Here is a 20,897-nt window from a genome sequence, read left to right on the forward strand (position 1 = left end):
CTGACTGAAGTGCCTCTCTAAGTTTCTAGGGAAGCGGAGAGCATACAAATGTGGAGACTTTGATTGTAAAGAGAGGCTGTGGGCAGCACTGTGACCAGGAGCCTTCATCCTGTGTCTCTGCTGAGACTTGTACTTTCCTGCTGGCTGTCTATAAGTGCTTCCCCTTCCCTTTAGGACCAGTTGTGATGGTAGACTTATTTGGGCAAGTTGCCCAGTGTTGTCACCATTAGTCACAGCTGCTTTGATTAAGCAGGGTGCCTTAGTTCATATACTAGGTTGATTAAGCAGGGTGCCTTAGTTCATATACTAGGCAAGTGTTTAACAGTCAACTTGCTCTTGTTGATTTCTTTTATAAGAAAAAATTGTAAATTCTGACAATGATGTCAGATTTTATAACTAATTTCAGTGTTTTTTTGTTTCCTAACTCCACTGAAGCAAGTAGGCACTCTCTGAAAGATGGTTATATTACTAGTGACATTGGGAGCTCTTAATTGGGCAGTTGACACACTAGATAAATGTCTGAATTGGGTTATAGTGGGGAATATTGTACTTCTCACCATCTGTCTAGCAAAAATTGTTCATAAAGTGTTGTATTCTTTTATATATAGCTTCACCACTTTGCCGTTCTTCACCTGGTTTGGTGTGGGTGTTTTATCTATCTTCTGTTGAAATCAATATTAAAATGGCCCTTACACTAGACATCAACACAGTAGCTTATTATTTTGGCTTTGTTAAATCTGATTAGGTGAACTGCATAAAGATGATAACCCCTATACCACTCAGACTTGTCTGCTAATGTCCTGTGTCTTTTGATCCACAGAAATGCTGTCTGTCAACTTTGGATACAATCTGCTGACGTTTATAATCTTGTACAACAACCTTATTCCAATCAGCCTTCTGGTGACATTGGAAGTTGTCAAGTTTACTCAGGCTCTTTTTATAAATTGGGTAAGTAGCAAGAATGAATGTATCTCAGTTCTGGATGTTGACATTTAATATAAAAACCCACTTAACATCTTAGTGGGATTTTCTAATTACTTTCTGATGCAACTTCTGGGAAAGGCAGGGGGAAACTCAGTTTTTATTCTATATCAGTTCTGTGCTTCACAGGAAATTAAAATATCTAGTCACAGGAAGGTCCCCTGTGCAAATCATCACTTGTATTTTAGGCTTTTAGGATGAGAAGGAAGCCTCAGCTCTTGGTTGAAGGAGGTCTCTCTCATGGCTGACTCACATTCAGTAATTATCTTTTGAAACCTCTTTGGTATCTTACAGCTTCCCTGAGACACAGCAGAGGGCAAGACGAGACTTGTTTGAAGGTGTGGGGTTGTTTTGTTGTTGTTCTTGTTGGGTTTTTTGGTTGTTTGTCTGTTTGGATTTTGGGGTTTTTTTTGTTTTGTTTTTACATCTTGAGGCTGGCCTTAAGGTCACCTCTGGAATAGACCATAATGTTTTTATAAGGAGATGAGTTGATGTTGCCTCACGCAACCAAACAGTGATCCCTCTATTCAGGGAAGTTTTGACTTCAAAATATCTTAAGTTGTGGGCCAAAAATAATCTGCTAGTGGCTCTTAAGCTGGGCAAAACCAAGAGGGATACCTTTTGTTGGTATGCATTAATCCTTGGACTTTGAGTAATGTAGTAGGTTCCTGAAAAACACATGTAAGCGAAGTTTAATATGTCTGTTCCTTGAGATGCTTGTAATGTAGTAGATATGAATATCAGAGAAGTTGGTTGGGTTTGTGTAGCAGCTGTTTCTTTGTAGTAACAGATGAAGTTGATTTCATGGATCCACTAAAATTGTCTCTCATAGATGTGGCCAGAGCAACTGATTGTTCTAACTGACCACCTATGATTAGCATGGCTAATGCATGGACTTCTTTCCACTGTACTGAGTTTGTTTTTTTTTCTGTTGCATCTTTAGTTTATTAAGTACCTATAGTTGAATCTGTCTTTTCTCATGTCCCTGTAGGATGGAGATATACTTTGGAAAGGAGGCGCCCATATTCATCTGGGGATGATGTTTGTCTCAAGCATTCAGAATGCATGCTCATAGCATTAAGACAATCAAGCCAAGTTGGAGCTGAATAAAAGAAGAACAGAGACTTTAGTGTTTAATTTGCATAACATAAGTCTTAATTTTGCTCTCATTTCAGGACATAGATATGTATTACCCTGAAACAGATACACCTGCAATGGCCAGAACCTCAAACCTTAATGAGGAACTTGGGCAGGTAAGATAACATTTTCTGAAGTGTCATGATTGTGATATACTCTCTCAAGAGCAAAGGTATGAGAGCAGCATGTGCAGGATTGTACAAGATGTACAAATCAGCTTTATTTTGTTGCTCTGTGGCTTGAGTTAATGGGACATTTTTATTTTCTCTAGTCTGAGTCTTACAAGTGAAATAATGAGATATCACAGGATTAAATGTAATGTCATATAGGCAGTTTTATGTTCGGGAATTGAAACTATTTCTTATGTTCACTCTAAACTTTATTCTCAAAAGTCTTGGAGAGATGCTCTGTGATTTTGGCTGTCTATACCAGAACGGAACATCCAGGGCTAGACTTATTAGTTTTTGATGTTTCTGACTACTTCACTGGAGATGCAAGTAAAAAAAAATGCAGTTATATTCCTAATTTAGATATTGTGATCCTTCAAGCATTTCTATTTTCAATTCAGATAAGGATAACTGCATATTAACTTCTAATTGTTGTAGGTTTCTTTATTCTGCATATAACATTTCTTCAAACTGGAAGGGCTTCCCAGAACAAGCTTACTGGATAATATGGCTTTGCTATTGGAATTTTGTAATACTGTTGAGAAATGGTAGCTATTTCCTTGACCACCAAGGTTATAGGTCTGTGTGGAGGGATAGAATGTAAGAAAATAAAGATGGTGCAGAAGGTAGTCTCACCCCTGAGGAGTTGTAGCTGTACTAATCACCAAAGATTAAGAACAGGCCTGAACTTAATAAGCCACAGCTCTGTCTAATAATGAGTGCTATAGAAGAGTGGGTTAGCTGGTTGAGGAGAGAGCTGGAGTTTGTTGGCTGTGCTGTGGAGAGAGCTGGAGTTTGTTGGTAGTGCTGTGAGGAAGAAGGAATCAGTGCTGCAAGGAGATGCCCATGAGAAATCACTGAGAAGGTATGGAACTTTTGCAATATGATGATAACAGTTGGTGAGCCTGACATGATCCCATGGTGATTTGGGTAGAGAACTGTAGAGAGAGCAGTAAGGACGTGACTGTGGTGGTTTGGGAAAAAGGACTTAAACATTAAGCAATGTCATCCCAAGGTGATTCAGGAAGATGACTGCAGACCTAAGAGAAATAAGATGGTGGAGTCAGGCAGACCAAGAGCCTAAGAGCCTAAAAATCCAGATGAGCTATAGGCAGGCAGACCTGGGAGCCTAGAAGTTGGGACAATGTATGAGATACCACCCCCAAGAAGAAGAGTGCTGGGTATGAGGAGTGGATGCTACACACTTGGCTTATTTAGTGCATTGGAGTGAGCCCCATGCCCCTGCCAAGGTATGGCTGCAGTCCAGAGGGGACCCAGGACAGTGCTGGGTTCCCCCTGAATGGCAGTGTGTGCAGCAGGACACAGGAGTGGCGTGATAGAAGCGGCAAATGGAGAGCTGCACAGACAATATGTAAGAGAAGCCCTCTAAAACTGTATAGTGGCCATCTCCACAGTAACCCGATGTGATTTGGGATGGGCTGTAGGGCAAAGTGCAGCCGGAGATGGAGCCCAGCGTAGCACTGAGAGCAGCAGGGGATGCTGCCTGGTCTGGACCTGACAGATTTTGACACCTGGATGAGCCGCTGGGGATACAATGGGAAATAACATATCAAGTGAAGAACAGATTGTTTCATCTACATGGAAAACAGAGCAGGGCAAGAGAGGCTTACAGTGACCAACTAATATAACAAAGAACTTTAAAAGGAAGAAGAGAATTATTAAAACAGCAGTTGGAGGGGGGACAGAGTAGCTCTATCATTCAGTATGGTGTATTTGTTTGCTGATGAAACGTGCATTTTATTTGTGAATTGCAGCTATTAATCCTCGATTAGGCACAAGCGTAAAAGTTTATATTCCATAAGGATAAGTACACTTGACAGATACTGGATCGATGTTGTTCAAGTTCTATAGCTATTGATAAAATTATGTAACCGTTGATTTGTTACTATCCTAATATATGGCCTTTAACTTATTCTTGTGAGTTGCCTTATAAAGTTGTACAGCTATTGATATTGTCAATGTTCTAGAAGTGTAAGAGTTTCTGATAATATGTAATGTAAATTTGGGTAGTGAATTAAGGTCAGCACACAGACACATTCCAAAGTTAAATGGAAATTAGACAAAAGATGATTGTACTGGGTTTACTGTCTTTTGCAAAGGGCCCTGCAAAAGATAGTAAACACAACATTAGTTTATGAAAAGCCTTAGGTTGATGTTCCTGCTGTGATGTGTTGCCTGAACATTTGTATACTGTTAATCCTAAGTGAGATATGTGAATGTTATAATATCAATTTACTCAAACATATCTTTCCAGAGATGCTGCAACTTTGTAATTAAAAAAAGGGGGAATTGTGGAGGGATAGAATGTAAGAAAATAGTGCAGAAGGTGGTCTCACCCCTGAGGAATTGCAGCTGTACTAATCCCCAAAGATTGAGAACAGGCCTGAACTTAATAAGCCACAGCTCTGTCCAGTAATAATGAGTGCTACAGAAGAGTGGGTTAGCTGGTTGAGGAGAGAGTTGCAGTTTGTTGGCTGTGCTGTGAAGAGAGAGATGGAGTTTGTGGGCTGTGCTGTGAGGAAGAAGGAGTCAGTGCTGCGAGGAGATGCCCATGAGAAATCACTGAGAACATATGGGAGCTTCACAATAAGATTGCAACAGGTTTGTAACTGAACTACGTGAACTTCATAACAGGCATGAATTTAGTATTGGAGACAACATTATGTATTTAAACATACATATTTTATTGAAGGATAATAATATCCTGCTCAGTAGGGGGTAGTCAATATTGTTCCTGCTTAATCTGATCATTTTTCTTATGAATGCTGAAATTTGGTTTCTGTTTAAATCACTTTGATGTGAAGTTATCAACCTCCAAATTATGGTGTTATTTTTCCCTGAAGTAAAGGATGTGTGGCATAATGTATGTTGTGGCCCATATGTTATTTTCAGGAATGGCTTACTAGTGATTCTGTGTAACTAGACTGAATTTTTTGATTCTTTAATTGAATTACATGTTCACAGATGCCCTTGATGTTTTTGTTTTATGGTGAAATTATTAATGACTTAAAATTCCTCAGAAGTGTGGGTACCCACTTTGACTTCTAGCTTGCAAAGGCTCCATTTCCAATGCTGTATTCAGTAGCAGTACAGTGCACAACTAAAGGATCATGTTACAAGAGGTGTAGTACAGTGTCTTGAGCTGAATGGCAATGATTGAGGAATAGCTTCTTCTAACTATAGTCAAATTATTTTTGTCTTTGAGTTGTCTAACTCTTTCATGCTATCATCATCCCTTCCTGGTTGAAATTCTTACCTGGTGCAGAGGTACGACAGTGGTATCATTAACTTGCAATTAGCTTTGGTCTGTTATGGCCCTTCGAAGGTGGGAATTTTGAATCTGCTAATGCTCCCAAGAAGTTGCTTTGATGGGGTTGCCTCCAAGTTCTACCTTAAAATCACTGTTTCCATTAAGGGATTATTACTTTGGGCAGTGCTTACTGTGGCTGTGTGTTGTGTGGGACTGCTCATGAGTGGACATGAGATAAAACAGATTTTGTTTGCCTGCAGACTGCCAGTTGGACGTACTCTAGCATATTGTGTGCTTATAGGTAGGGGGAAAAAATCCCCAAACATTCCTGGTGATCTTTGAAACACAGACTGTCTTCAGTGTGTAAAATTCCAGTGAGCCTTTAACAATCTCAAGAGTCTTTGTTTTCATTTCTAATCACTCTTTGAGATTAGTACAGTTGAAAGATTTGGTAAATGTCCAAGTAGTGCAACCAAGTACATCTGTAGTGATCACACTAAAGCCTTGGCAATTGATACTTACTATTTGAGCCTTTCCACATTTAAAGATAAAGAATTAATGCAATTAAATAATTTGCCTGATTTTTGTTCTGTAGATCTGGTAGACAAATCAAGCTGTAATAAGCCTGCATTGGCCAATATTGTGACATTTGAGCAGTATGTCTCTGAGTATCTTCCTGTTTTCTGCTTTGAGTTTTATTCCTATTCAAGTTGAAAATCAGACTTGTTTTTTCCCTTCCAGGTGAAATACCTGTTTTCTGATAAAACAGGTACTCTAACATGCAATATCATGAACTTTAAGAAATGCAGTATTGCTGGAGTGACATATGGGTAGGTATGACTTTAAAAAAAACTCTGTAGCTTAATGCGTGCGTACTAATGGTACAAAATTTTATATTGAAAAAGGATTAGAACATTCTGTTCTTCTGTTTTTATTCTAGCATGTTTTGTGGTCTTTAATTAGTAGTTTTCATTTTCCTGTCCTGCAGCACAAATTATGAAAGTCAAACCTGGGGAGTACTTCATATGAAGCAAAGAAACTTGATTCCTAACTTACCTGATCATGATTTAAACAAAACCAGAAGTGATAAATAAGCTCTGGCCTTTCAAGAGGGAAGAAGTTGCAGTCCAAGGGTAGCAATTATCAGTCATATTTCTGTGACTTGAGAAGAACCAGAATTTTTTTAGAACAGTGTAGTTGTAGTTATAGAGCTTAATATTCCTTGAACAAGAGGGATGGATACCTGCTTACTGGTTTTATTCTGTTCTGTCAAAAGGATCCCTTTGAGTCATCTACATCTTTGTATTTGCTTCATGTTAAATGGGTAGTCTTAAGATCTCAAGTTAACCTTTGAATTTCATGTTAGCTAAATTAGGTATCTCAAAGGCAGAAAATTTGATTCAAATGTATGAACAGCTGAACCCATGGTTCCAGCATATGTTTTTGTGGGATGACTCATTGATCTTCGCCTGCTACCTATTTTTTTGTTACTAAAGTGGAATAAATGTTCTTTTTTCCTTTTTCTACTCCTCAGTCACTTTCCTGAGTTGGAAAGAGAACGTTCATCAGAAGACTTCAGGTAAATACATTCCAAGATGTTTATGTTCTGTATAGCAGAGTGGGTACAATCTATATAAAGACTGCTTTCCAAATTGGGACTGGAAGAAGCCCAAGGGAGGAATGCATTTGAGTAAAATGGTCTTCCAGTGGGAGACTAATGCAGAGCTGGTGGGTGGTGATGGATATATTCTTCTGCATATAGATTTCATATGTGAGGGGGGTGAGGAATAGGCAGTGGCTGGGGTGGCTGGGATGCTAATGCAGTGCTTATTTATAATTGCAGACAGTCAAGTTAAAAGCTAAAATTAACCTGCTTTGCAAGAACCTTACCCCTAGCTAGAGACTGAATATTGCTCTTTATGATCACTGAGTTCAGGCCTGAAGAGAATGAGAAGAAAAGGACTTATTTATTAAAATGCTGTGTTTTAGTAATTAAACTGGGAGAGAGCTTAATATGTAGGCCCGCCCTGTCCAGAGAATCCTTCTTGTTTTTATTGGGAACTTTAATGAATAAAGGTGTGATGGGTCTGTCCCATTCCACAGAAACTAGTGAAGACCCAGAGGTGTTACAAGGTATGAGTGAAACATGTTTTGATTATTGGGAAGGAGGGGAAAAGCCAGGGAGGGCTGACATGGATTTGGATGGCAAATACAGGGAAGAAGTGAATTCCCACCCAAGAAACAGATGAACACTAAATGCTGTTAGAAAAGCACTGGGTGATGAGCTAAGCTGGGCTTCTGCACTGATCTGCACTGATGATCATATTTTAGGAAGGTGATAAAAGGATGTTTTGTCTGCTGAGAGGCAATTTTGATGGATCCCTCTTTTCTTCCAATATATTGCTATTTTCTTCATTGCTGTGTTTTCTTTCCTTGTAGCTTTCTTCTCTATTCAGTTCTGTGAGAGTTTTTTCTAGGTACTTACTTGGAGACTTAAAATCCTCCAGGAGTCAGCTTGAAGCAGAATGCTCTGACTAGGGAGGGAACTTTAAGATATTGAGTGTTGATCTATTTTATGAGCAAGCCACTCTGAAATCCATTTAGCTTAAATATGCTTAAAAACTGCTGTTGCTACATCTGTCCCAGGAGCTGCATTGATACTTGAATCTTCTGAAATACACTGTCAGCCATAACCATTTTGGGTTTCTTGCTGGTGTTCATTTTCAGCACTTGCTGCATTACTCATATGATCTTTTCACACTGCTTTCAAGGACACTGGAGTTTTACTTTGCTTTTTAAATTTGTTTCCCAAGAAACTAGATGAAGTACTAAGATTGGCAATGTTGCCACTTGTTTGAATATGCTTGTTTTGCTCTGCAGCCAGCTACCTCCTTCCACCAGTGAATCGTGTGAATTTGATGACCCAAGACTGCTGCAAAACATTGAAAATGATCATGTAAGTCTGCTCGTTGAATATCACGCCTCTTAAATGCCCTATTCTGGGCTTGTCTGGAATTGAATGCTGAACAAATCTATTTGTGTGATTAAGTCTGCTCTGTGAGTGTGTCATGCAAGCACAGAAGGGGTAAATTGGAATCAAAATAGCTCCCTCCAACGCCTTTCTGCCTACTTGTCTTACAATTGAATTAAAGAAGCAATGGCATTGATACAGATTCTAGCTACCTCTAAGGCAGCTTCTTATATTCTGTTGTATATGGAAGATAATGCTTTGTAACAAGTTATGATAGAAATTAAAATTCTTTAAAAGAAAAACTACTTGGAGTGTTGAAACATCTATACCACTTTTAACTGTAATCTGTAGCATTACAAGGTGGTTCTGGAATGAGCCTTAAATATTGCAAGGGGTTGGAGTTCTAGTTGTGTAAAGGATGTAAGAGATGGGAGTTAATTGCAAATTCAAGTTTGGCATGAGCCTTAATGATTAGTAGTCTTAGCTAGCTGTTGAGTCCTAAAGGGACCTATTCTTTGCAGTGTCAGTTCGTTGTTTATTTGGAAATCACGTGGCTATCAAGCGTCTGACTGGACACCCGACAATTAATTCACCTGCCAAAAAGCATGACCCTTGTTCTCTGCAGGCTGTCTCACAGTATGGGGTCTGAGCACTGGCAAGCACAAACTCAATCAGGTGATTGCTTTCCTTAGTGTAGGTTCTGCAACTGGGCTGGTTTAGTTTAGTATGAGCATCTAAAATATACTTGCCATATGCAGTTTGTGTGCGGGAAAGCTTTGCTTTCTGTTCTGCTGTGCAGTACTTAAGAACTGCAGCATGGTGTGAATGCTACAAGGGAATAATTACTTGGTGTGACACAATGTATTCTGCAGGGTGATAGAGCCTAAAGGTGCCTCCTGTGCCCTAACCTCCAGCAAGGTGACCCACTCAGGACAGTGCCCCGGTTTCCCGTGTGGCTTTTGTACTCATGTACTCTGGAAAAATTTCACACTGGACATGACTTGCAACCAAGATTTGTGCATATCCTGTTCCTCTGTGTCCTGTTTGTTCATTTATGGCTACAGTTATGGTTTATGGTACTTGCTGACTCAAGGTATTCATTCTGGTTTAGGTGTAAGACTGCAGGTAAAATGTCTTTGAGCTCTTTCTGGCTGCTGTTGCTTGACGTATGCATAGAGAAAAATGCTTTGGTGTATTTTAATAGACTCAGCAGAAGAGATGTATCTCAAATGAGCTGTGAGATGGAATTTCTCACCCCAGCCTTGAGATGGCCTCTTATTTTAGGGCTACCTTATAATTTGATCTTCTCTGGGTGGCTTCTACTTTGAGGGATAGAAGAAATATATGCTGTTGTAGCAGGCAAATAAGGGATTTTGGTAGCTTCCCTAAGTGTCATTTAGTCTAGACAGCTCAGAAGTCTTCTATGCTGAGCCCTTTTCCAGAATCCTTTTTGCTGGTTACTTAAACAGACAAATATTGATGTCATTGTGCAGCTGGCTGTTGGGCTGAGCATATTGTGTGAACTCAGCCCTCAGACAATGAGCGGGGAAATTACTGGCCAAAGATACTTTTCAGAGCCTGACTGTACTGGAGGAATGGGTGCCACCCTCTGGCAAGCGGTGATTTAGCACAAGACATGAGAATGCAAGGACTGCTTATGACAGTTTGCTGAGCATGTTTGGGTGTATTTTTCAGGCTGTGGGTGAGAGGAGGGGCTGAATTCCAGGATAGTGGTAGAGGGAAGGGTCATTCTGACTTTTTTTGCATTTGGTCAGCTGCTGAGGTGCATAAACTGCTTCTTTCTATCTAAAAATCTCTATTATCTTAATTTTTACAGCTGATAGATAGCTGCACATGCTATTTGCAAATGTCTGTCAATTTCTACTCATTTAGTGAACTGTGGTGAAAAACTGAAGTGTTCTAGCATAAGCTACCTAGTGAAGTTAGATGGTGCTGTACTCGGGCAATTAATTCCCTCTGAACATTTGCCCTTCTGCAGCTGAAGGTGTGTGATCTCTTACAGGCTGTCATTAAGTGTTCATTGCTCTGCTCTTCAAGATTTCTTTTTTTTTTCAGTTCAGTCACAAGTGTTAGTTTAGAACTGTCTCAGTGCCAAGTAATTTTCTTTCCAGGTTGCAAATAAAAAATTATGTACTTGTACTCATGAGACTGTCTTCCATCTGCTAGGAAGATTTCTAGCATCCTGCATCACCTCTAAATTTCATAGCTTTTCTGGGGCACTGGTGTGTAAGGGCTGACTGATAGCCAAGTCCACTTTTCAGCAGCAGTTAAAGAATTATTGCCCTGTAGGAATTGTTCCAGGGAAAAATAACTTGCCTTGAAAACCTGTGGAGGTTTCTCTTGGCTGCTCTGCTATTTAAATGTGGGAGAAAGTACCAAGCTTTGTCTGCCTGCGCTTTTTCTTTGTATCGGCTTCTGTTGGATGAACTGTGCAGCTGTACCAAGTGTATGATGCTGTCTTGGTTCTTTTTCTAGAGAAAATGGCATCAACTCTTACTCTAATAAGGAAAGATCTGTTTTTTCCTAATACTGGAAGGAATTTTTGGTGAATATCCTAGATGGTCTTTATCTTGGTGCTTGCTAGTTGCATATGTCCTGTGAATGAGCTCAGCACAGAGATGCAAGCCTGTTTGATGTGGGGTGATGTTTTACGCTGATGATAAGAAAGCAGGGAAGGAGGTCAAGAAGGAACTGACAGACTTGGTTCTCATCCTTGACTCCTGTATCTCCCAGGATTCTCTCTGAACCTCATCTGTGAATTTCAATTTGCATATGAACTTTCTTCTGTGTCCCCCAAATTATCTCTTGGCCAAGAAGCAGCAAACATGGTGTAGCTGCAGATGCATGAATTAGCTCAGTGAGTACATGTGATGAGTACTTTAACAGCTGGCCAGGCAGAGCAGACAATTGTTGTGCTCACATTGAGCCTTTACCACACTGAAAGTGTTTGTTTAAACCTCACCAACAGGTCTGCTTATTCTTGTGAGTGTGTGGGAACTGAGGCTATTATCCCATCAAGCTTTGTTGAAATGACAGCTATCATCAGCTGATTCTTAATTCCATAGGAAACCAGACCCAGAAAAACATATCACGGCTAACTGGGATGGAAAACTGAGATTTGAAATACAGTAGGGGGAAAAAACATATTCAGGTGATGAAAGCCTATGGGAGGCTTTAGTTCAGATTGCTGGAAAAGTGTCCAAACACATCATTTTATAGCTCACAATTAAATTGTTAGAACTTGGTGAGATATATTTTTCTCTTATCTGCTTTTGTTCTTATTGTGCGTGGGACTTCAGTACTTTTGTTCAAGTACAAGGCAGTGTCTTTAATTATAGGTCATATCTCATTGGTTTTGGGCAAGATACACTTGAATTTCATTCTCTTGATTATTCAAAAGCTGGTTAATGTCTTCTCTCAGTCTGTGCCTGAAGTATCTTGGTCTCCTCCAGTCCTGCCAGCTTCACTGTTCTGGGGGTGCTCAGCATGGCTGGATCCTCACACTGTTGTCCAGATACTTTAGTGAACTAAATGGTAGGAAGTTAATATATTTTTAAGATGTTGAGAATTACCATGTAATTCTCAGTGGCAATTAAGTACATAAACATTTTCACAGTTTTCCTTGGCAGAATGTGCCACTTAAATGCAAAGTAGTAAGTTCAGGTTGTTAGACTGTGCTTTGGTATCCCACTGGCCATTTCTAGACCATTTGCTCAAAAAGCTGTCAGTCCTGCTCACCTGGAAATACTGTGAATGAGGGCACTAATCTGATACTGCTACACCTAAAGGAAAGATGAAAGGTATCTTTAACTTCACATGCAGATGCCTTGTAATTTTATGAGACTCTTAACAGTTGAGAAGAATAGTGTCTTCAGAGTGAAGAGTCCAGATAAGGACATGTGTAACATGTGCAGATAGGAAGCTCTGCACAGAGCAGTTTGCTCCCCAAAAGACTGAGGCTTGTCTCAGTGTTTTGTTTCTCTAAATATAGGAACCATGAAGGGATGAAAACTTGCTTTCTGCCCACTGGTTTGCTTGATAATGGATAGTGCTGTGCCTACTAGATAGCTGAGCTTTGCTTTCCCTGAGGATAGTGCTTTGTAGATGACAATCCTGAATCTGCTTCCAGAAGTAGGAGACCATTGCAATGTGTATGTGGTTCTCAGCTGGTAGGGACAGCAAATGAAATAATTCACCCAGTGGAGTGTATTTCTTGTATAGATGTTTGTAGACTAGTTTCTTCATGGATTTTTAGGGGGGAAAAAAGGGAAGAACGAATGGCTTTCACCCAAAGTTGTTGGCACACTAGAAGAAAAATGAGGCAAGAAGGCACTTAAAATGAGAACTACCTGTGGACTGATGAATAAGAGACTAAAACATGCAAACTTTGTTCTAACTACAGATAAATAGAGAACTAAAAAGTGAGGCAGGAAGAAATAACACTGACCTTAACAGCGGTAAGTCATGGTTTGACACTGGCACAATGCCACTGCACCCATGAGAATACCCTCTCCCTGGTTTCTGCTGTGAGATGTGACCAGGAATAAGCAAAGCAGGCTCCCACTTAGGAAAAAAAAAATTTACTGAACTACAAGGGAAAGGAAAAAAAAAGAAACAGAAACACACAAGGAAAATGAAAACTTGACAAATACATCTCCTCCTCCTCCCCACCAAATTCCCAATACAATACATCCCCCAAATCATCGACTCTCAGTCCGGCACCACCCTTCAGAATACTCAATCCTCAGTTCATCAAGAGGAGAAGGAATCCTTCTTGTGCCAATGGTGACCTCTTCCTTTCATGTCCAGCGTTCTCACCACTGAACGTGGACCAGAGCTGCTTCTAGGGTCGACTTTTAAGGATGCTTTGTCCCACTCCAAAAAGGCACAGTCTCAACTTTGGGACATCTGTCCCCCCCATATTTTTCACCCCCTGGGGCTGAGGGGTACCCACACTGAACCCTTTCGGTCCTGGGGCATTGCCTCCCCCTAGAATGCAGTCCCTGTATCACAGGGAGACATGGCTCTGTCCATGGCTACACAAAAAGAGTCCAGCATAAGCTACTCCATCATCTCTTCCACCTGAGTTCTTCTCTATTTCTCTCGTGGCCCATTTCCTCTTATCTCATCTCTATCTCTCTTCTCATTCAGCTCCAGGAGGATTAGCATTTGTAAGGTTTCCATCATCCAAGAAAAGGGTTAAAAATCTGAGGCTCTGTCTGTCCAGAACTCCCACGGCTGCCCAGCTGGGCACCTTCTTGCTGCCTCCCCCTTCTCCTTCTCGGCTGGCCACTATTAAATTTCAAGGTGGCACAAGCACAGGCACAGGCTCTCTCTCTGTCTCTCCTGGAGGCGTGGGGGTGGCTGCCCGATGCCTCTCAGTGCTCCTCCTCCACCCTTCTATCCTGCAGGGGCCTTCCCCTCCCTTCTGTCCAGGGCCCGGCCTACCTCGCCCGGCCGCATGGCTGCCCCTGGGCCTACCTCACCCGGCCCCATGGCTGCCCCTGGGCCTACCTCACCCGGCCCCATGGCTGCCCCTGGGCCTACCTCACCCGGCCCCATGGCTGCCCCTGGGCCTACCTCACCCGGCCCCATGGCTGCCCCTGGGCCTACCTCACCCGGCCCCATGGCTGCCCCTGGGCCTACCTCACCCGGCCCCATGGCTGCCCCTGGGCCTACCTCACCCGGCCCCATGGCTGCCCCTGGGCCTACCTCACCCGGCCCCATGGCTGCCCCTGCCCCGCCCAGCCCGCAGCCGGGCAGGGGAGCTCTGAACCTTTCCCTGTCTGGAACCCAAGAGAGCCTCCCAGGGCAGACCCCTGCTTTAACCCCGTGTTCTCAGGGGCGGATCCAATGTCCCAATGGCCACATTAGGTGCCAGTATTAAAATCTGTGCACCAATTGGCTTGACCACAGCATCCCAGAATACATATTTCCTGTCAAACCACACATGAGCAGGCAAGAAACATCTCTTAGAGATCATCAGTAAGAATACTGTCAAAGACTTGATAGAGGAAAATAAGTAATAAAGCAGAATTGCTTAAGCTGTGGGACTTCTGCCCTGTGCTGGGATTCAGCTCAGCATCTTGGAAGGGATACATTGCCACAGAAGCCATTAACAGATTTTCTGTTCACAGGTCCAAAGCAGGTATTTAAACGCTCTACCCTGATTCATGTCTGTGCAACAAATATTGTCAGTGCTGGAACAATACAGAAAGGAAACAAATGACAGCTGTGTGGAGGAGCTGGTGTGATAAGCTGGGCCTCTGGTGATCTGTTGAAACAGAATTGGAAGATTGCCCTGTAATACATTGTGAGCTGTGAAAATACCAAGACAGCAGCAAATTATGTTGTTGGCTTGAAAACATAAATACATACTTAGGAAGGATTAAAATCCATGTCACTACCAGAGACAGGTTGTTTCCAGCTGATAGAACACATACTATAAAAGCTTGTTAAGGGGCTAGGTGATAAATGTGTAAGACAGACATCAAAGGTCTGCAGCAACAGATGCTGAAATATGAATCTGGCAGGCTGTGCCTTTTGACACAGAGATAAAACTTTCATTACTTTGACTGCAAATGATGGAACAGCAATAACCTCTTGACTGTAATTTGCTGGGGACTTTTTCAGATAGTAGTGTGTAAATATATGTTTGTTTTCCTGAGCACAGCCTCTGCGCCCCAGCATGTCGAAAGCAACAACTCTTGTTATTTTAGTAGCATGTGACCATACAATTTGGAAGTTTCAGTATGCAAAGGTAAAGGTCCTGTGTGAAACAGTTACTTTGAAAATGTTCATGGCAAAGTACATGAAGTGCTTTGAATATAGGGCTAAGAATATAGGGCTTGGATTTTCAGTCTTTTTATTACGTTCCTTTCTGATATGCTTACTTTGTTTACACACATTGCCACAGTGTTTGCCAGCTGCCATGGTTTTGTTGCTTTTATAGTAGTTTACTTTCTGCTAATTAAACATTCATATTGCCAATGCATATGCTGTGCTAATGAAAGCTTTGGAACCTAGATGATATTTTTGTATGCAAAAATTCTTTGAGAGTTTGCAAAGTCAAGTAGGGCATTCTGCAAAGGTAGAACTACTTAAGTTCATGTCTGAGTCACTGAGCAAATGGCTGCTCTGCTCTTCCTGACTGCTGCAAGACTATAAATCCTGTGCCAGAGGCAGGGATGGAAAGGAGGGAAGAATGAGATGAGGGACTTAATTTCACATCACTAAAGGTTGCAGTTGCTACAGTTGGCTGATCAGGGGCATGTGATTTAAGTGCTAACTTTGCTGAGTTGCAGACCTGGTGTGTGTTTAAGCACTTTGAAACAGTGGTTTATGTTGCATGTTCTCTTGATGCTGAATGTGTAGGGACCATAGATTAATTTTATGCTTGACTGGGTGCTGTATGCCTTTGGAAGGACATGTGACTTAGCCTTCTACTGGCTGTTCAGCTGCTCTTAGCTCTGGATGTTCATCACTAAAGGTGCAGTTGCTGCAAGTTTAATTCTGGTGTGGTTGCTGTCAATCTGTTGGAAGCTGCCATTAGTAGTATTTCCTGTTGCTGGATTGTCATCATCTTGTGGCAGGTGTCTTTGCCCATATGAAGCTTGGGGTGCTAAAGAAGTAATGCCTTTATGGGTGGGGGGTGATGGAATGCTCAGCCTTCTGAGACCCTGGAGTGCTCTCAGAGCCTTCTCAGCTCTGCAGCTTGAACGGGGTCTTTACCAATAGCCCTCTAGTGCATCAGTGCTGACTCTGAACTGTGCTGTCTTGGTGTTCTGAGGTCAAAACAATTGCTATAAATAGAGAACAGACTATGTTTTGGGGTTTTTTTTGTCTGTGGTACCTAAGAGATCATGTCAGTTTAGTGAGCAGGTTCCTCAGTCTGTGTGCAGTGCTAAACCTCACTCTCCTGGTGTCCTGTCTAGCCCACAGCTGTGCACATACAGGAGTTCCTCACACTGCTGGCCGTGTGTCATACTGTTGTTCCTGAGAGACAAGGAAATACAATAATCTACCAGGCCTCCTCTCCAGGTTGGTTGTTGCTTTCTTTTTTGGGAGGGAGGGGGCAATGAGTTGAAGGAGTGGAGGTAGGTAGAAGGAAGGTCCATAAACCTCTAGGTCATTTCAAAGGTCATTGATTTTGAAAGCAAAATGTTCCCCCATGATGCTAGCAGTAGATCTGGCATCTTCTGTAATCAGCACACACTGGTTTTGAATGCTTCCTACAGAGCCACTTAGTCTGTGATGTTTCTTTAGAGATAGGCTGGGCTTAGAATCCTTTCTGTGCTTATGAGACTGTGTACTCTTTCTGCAGGGGTGAAAGTAAAAGATGTGGGTGTGTAGGAAGAAATGATTTGTTTCTGCATGAGCAGTTACTTTATTGGCCTGACTACAGACTGTCTTTCTTGATCTAGTATCTGCTTAGAGTAAGATAGGAAGCTATCAAGTGCTGATACATGACACAATACAACCAAAACTTTCAGAGTCTTGGCATTATTCAGGCCTGTCCTTCACCCACATTTTTATCCCTTTCAGTTAGCATAGACAGAGCTAGGTGGGGCCAGATTGGGGAACGTTGCTCTCCCTTGAATTTATCTCTGTCAGTGAAGATATTTCTAGAATTGTTGTAGTGGTGTACTGAGTGATGAAGCAGCCTCATTTCTTATTTATGTCTTAATAGAGTGTCTGAAAAGTAGGATAAAGAGCTCATATAAGGAAGTTCTGGTCAACATGATGAGCTATGAGAAGAGTAAGGGAGCTGTTGAGACATGAGGGTTGCTTGAATTAGGCAGTAAATCCACCTATATAATGGTTGTGCTTAATGATGCTTGCTCCTTAAGGAGGCTCTGTAATTATCTACAGGAGGCACAGGTGTTGGCTCTGATTGCAGCTCTCTTATTTGAGCTCTTAATAACACTGCCCCGTTGAGTCTCTGGAAAACAGTGCTGTATTTCTATAGTACCTGAACTTAGTGCCTTCCCAGCAGAAAATGGATCAAACACATACTGTAGGAATTTAAAATAACAGAGCTTTGATCTTGCTTTCAGAACAGGAATTTCACCTTTTTCATGTGGACAAGTATGACACCTCCACAAGAATAGAGCTCAATGCTTCAATAGTTACAGGATGTCTTACACAGATTAAGTACTAGGTTTATGTAGTTGATATTGCATGGCCTTTGTATGACTAAAGTGTTGAGTTTTTTTTTGTGGAGGGCTGTGCAGAGCTACTCTGAACATCCCTATGAATGGGAGTACATAGGAAAAGGGATTCTGTTTTGGCAATCTTCCATATTGAAGTATGGGTTTTGGAGGCCTCTAATATACCAGGTTAAGTTCAAGCTTTTTGTGTTTTATTTTGGCAGATGAAGGAGCATTAGTAAAAGGAGCAAAAAAACTTGGTTATGTCTTCACAGGACGGACTCCCCACTCCGTTATCATCGATGCGGTAAGTGGTGGGTGTGCACGGCACTGGCTGCCAAGCTCTTGCAGAGCATACAGGTGTCCTCTCTGGTCCCTGTGAAGGCCCTTTTCCAGGGCCTTTAGGATCCTACATGCAAAGGGTTTATGCACACTGAGAAAAGTTGCCTTAATCTATTTAAAGATGCAGAGTCCTTTGCCCCTCTATGTGGCATGGGTGATAGGAAGTTGCAACCTTACATGGGAAATGACAGCAGCTGTGCCTGAAAAATATTTCCTTTGTCCAGGAAGCACAGATGGGAACACTCACATTAGAGGGAAATTAATGTGTCTGGGAGGTTTTCTGACTGTTATGTTTAATGCTGTTCTTCTAAATGTTTCATTTTTTTCTTGAGTAAAATCTGCAATAGAAGATGTAGCTGTGTACACAGGGGTGCATAGTGACATAGTGACTGGATTGCAGTTGGCACAGGCAGCCTCAGACTCATGGGGCCACATGCATACTCAAGTTTCAGTCTAAGCTGAAGTGGCTCCAGATTTACACAGATGCAGCTAGTAGGGTGCTTATTAAGAATAATGAATCTTTTTTGTCCTTCCCTTCAGGTATGTTCCCTTTCAAATTTCTTGGTACACTGCCAAGCTAAGCACTTGAAACATATCTTCTAGGACTTTGTGAAAAACTTCTTACAAATTCTCAAACTGCTTCTTAGTTGAAGGGGAAGAGCTTAGGATGAATAGTGTCATCTAGAGCCACCTAAATGCTTCTCTCCTCTGCAGGAGCAGCCAGTTATATACTCATAGTTGTATACTCATAATGCCAAGCTGGGGGCATTGTTAATCTATAGCCAGCAATAAAAGCTGTCATTCCCAGAGATTCCCGTCTCTCCTGATTGCCTACATTAGTGGCAGCATTAGAAAGTGGTTTGGAGTTGCTTTTTCATCTTGGGGATGTTGCTGAATTGATATTTGCCTTGGACAAGTCTACACTGCAATTAGATTTTACTGCTGCACTTTATTTAACTGCATGCTACAAATGCCACCAGAGTTCTGTGACTGTAACTCCTACTGCTCCCTCTGTGCATTTTACAACAGCAATGATCCATGTTTTAAAATCTTTTTCCTGCTTCAGGTTGTTCCTGCTCAGCCCCAGCAGAGAGTGGCTGGTGATAACAGGAATTTATCCTCAGCTAATCTTTTTTTTGGCCGTGAAAAATCTAATTCATATTTTTGTGAATTAAAATAAAAGAAATACTAATGGAGGTCAGTCAAAAGTTATTGTGATACTAAACCTGGAGGGCATACTTATTTTAACTTGGAAAAATGCCTACAGCCTGTAATACGTTTCTTAATGGATAGCTGTTGAGATAAATATGCAGCTTAACTTTCAGAGCATGCCTAATCAGCAAGGCCATTAATTCCTTGTAATGGTGTAGCAGTAGTGAATGAAGGATGCCACAATACAGGATGTTCAGTTAAGTACATTAAATAGGGCTCTGCATCCTTTAACCAGCGGAGGGAGCCATTGTCACATTTATTTGCACTGGGGCGTGTGACAAAGGAACCTGAGCTCAGCTCGGGTGATTGCACGTGTAAGAATATAATGTAAATTGTGTTTAGAATAGTACACTCTTTCTTTTGTTTTTTTTTGTAGCTGGGGAAAGAGAAAACCTTTGAAATTCTTAATGTGCTGGAGTTTTCCAGGTAAGTTTTCCTCTAATATGTCAAATTCAGGTTAATAAGAAAACTCTTCTTATAAAAAATGTTGTTTAGAATAAAATGTTACAGCTGATACAGTAGAAAAGCAGGACTTCCTTAAGTTTTTGTCCTCCCCTTCATCTTATTTCTGATGTACTATGAATGAGTTATGAACTGGTGGCTGTTAAACTTTTTCCTGCCACTGCAGCTCTGTTCATTTATTAAGAAGTTGCTGGCCTGGAAGCATCTTGCTATGACTCATAGAAATCCTGATTTGTCCCTTGTCTACTTCAAGAACATACTTTGAGATTGCACTTTTATAGTGCTTCTGCAAATTACTTTTTGAGTAGATGGAAACTGCACCTGCAAGTGCCTCTTCTTAAGAACCATGCCAGCTGTGAAAATATAAACATTGCAAGCACTCCTAATTTGTCTGGCTCATTAGGATGGGCATTGCTTGGGTAGCAAGAAGCTTTGTTGAATCCCTGAAGTGACTGGAAATAACAAGGTGCTTTCTCTTTGTCAGTTGATAAAGTTATGTCAGTTTGGATGGTGCTAGTCAGTATACTTTTTTTTCTGTTGCTGTTGTTTTTTTCTCTTGCTGGGGATTAAAACCTTGAACTCTTGTTCTCTGCTGTCTTTGAGTTGGCTGGTTGTGCTCAAGGACTGTGTAAAACTAAAGGTAGGGATGATTTGGGTAGGGGGCTTTTCTTGTGTCCTGACTTGCTTTGAAGATTATTCCTGAGTACTTCCCTCTTTCCAGTCAGAATGTGGCTATTTAAGCTACTTGTGGGAAGTATCTGAAAAGGCACTGGAACACTCTTGGAGGGTTTGGGACAAGTTGACCAGCACCTTGGTGTCTGTAGGCAGGAGTAGTTGCAGCTTGCATGCAGCAGAAAAAAAGCTGTCTTAGTTCTCCTCAGTGTAGCACCTTCCCTCCTAACCACTGAGGGAGTGCTCTGTGATTAGTTTTTGAAAAGCACACAGAAGCTTCCCAGTGTCATTAGGATGCTGCAGAAATTCTGAGCAGAGGTAACTGCTGCCCTTCAAACCCCTCTTCAGAAAGCCTCAGAAAGGATTTGTTTTGTCTGATGATATGTGCCAAGAGCTTACTTTAGTACATATGGTTCTTAAGCTCTGAAAAGTGACTACATTTCTCAAAGCAACCTCAAGAGGAGAAGGAAGATTGCTCTACACTCTACTTGTACACATTGGCAAAAACATAA

The 20,897-nt window shown here is 41.4% G+C and overlaps 1 protein-coding gene across 4 annotated transcripts in view; it reads left to right on the forward strand.

Annotated features, from left to right (window-relative positions):
• Positions 1 to 20,897, forward strand: part of ATP8A2 (ATPase phospholipid transporting 8A2) — a 320,265-nt gene that overhangs the window by 64,459 nt on the left and 234,909 nt on the right. For all 4 annotated transcript variants that reach the window (XM_077173858.1, XM_077173857.1, XM_077173856.1 and 1 more), the window contains 8 exons: positions 821 to 948; positions 2,157 to 2,234; positions 6,298 to 6,386; positions 7,091 to 7,135; positions 8,437 to 8,512; positions 16,483 to 16,588; positions 17,922 to 18,004; positions 19,628 to 19,677. In XM_077173858.1, the coding sequence (XP_077029973.1) occupies positions 821 to 948; positions 2,157 to 2,234; positions 6,298 to 6,386; positions 7,091 to 7,135; positions 8,437 to 8,512; positions 16,483 to 16,588; positions 17,922 to 18,004; positions 19,628 to 19,677 (655 nt within the window). The remainder of the gene's footprint in view (positions 1 to 820; positions 949 to 2,156; positions 2,235 to 6,297; positions 6,387 to 7,090; positions 7,136 to 8,436; positions 8,513 to 16,482; positions 16,589 to 17,921; positions 18,005 to 19,627; positions 19,678 to 20,897) is intronic.

The sequence above is a fragment of the Agelaius phoeniceus genome, chromosome 2 (genome assembly GCF_051311805.1).
Source record: "Agelaius phoeniceus isolate bAgePho1 chromosome 2, bAgePho1.hap1, whole genome shotgun sequence".
NCBI lineage: Eukaryota > Metazoa > Chordata > Aves > Passeriformes > Icteridae > Agelaius > Agelaius phoeniceus.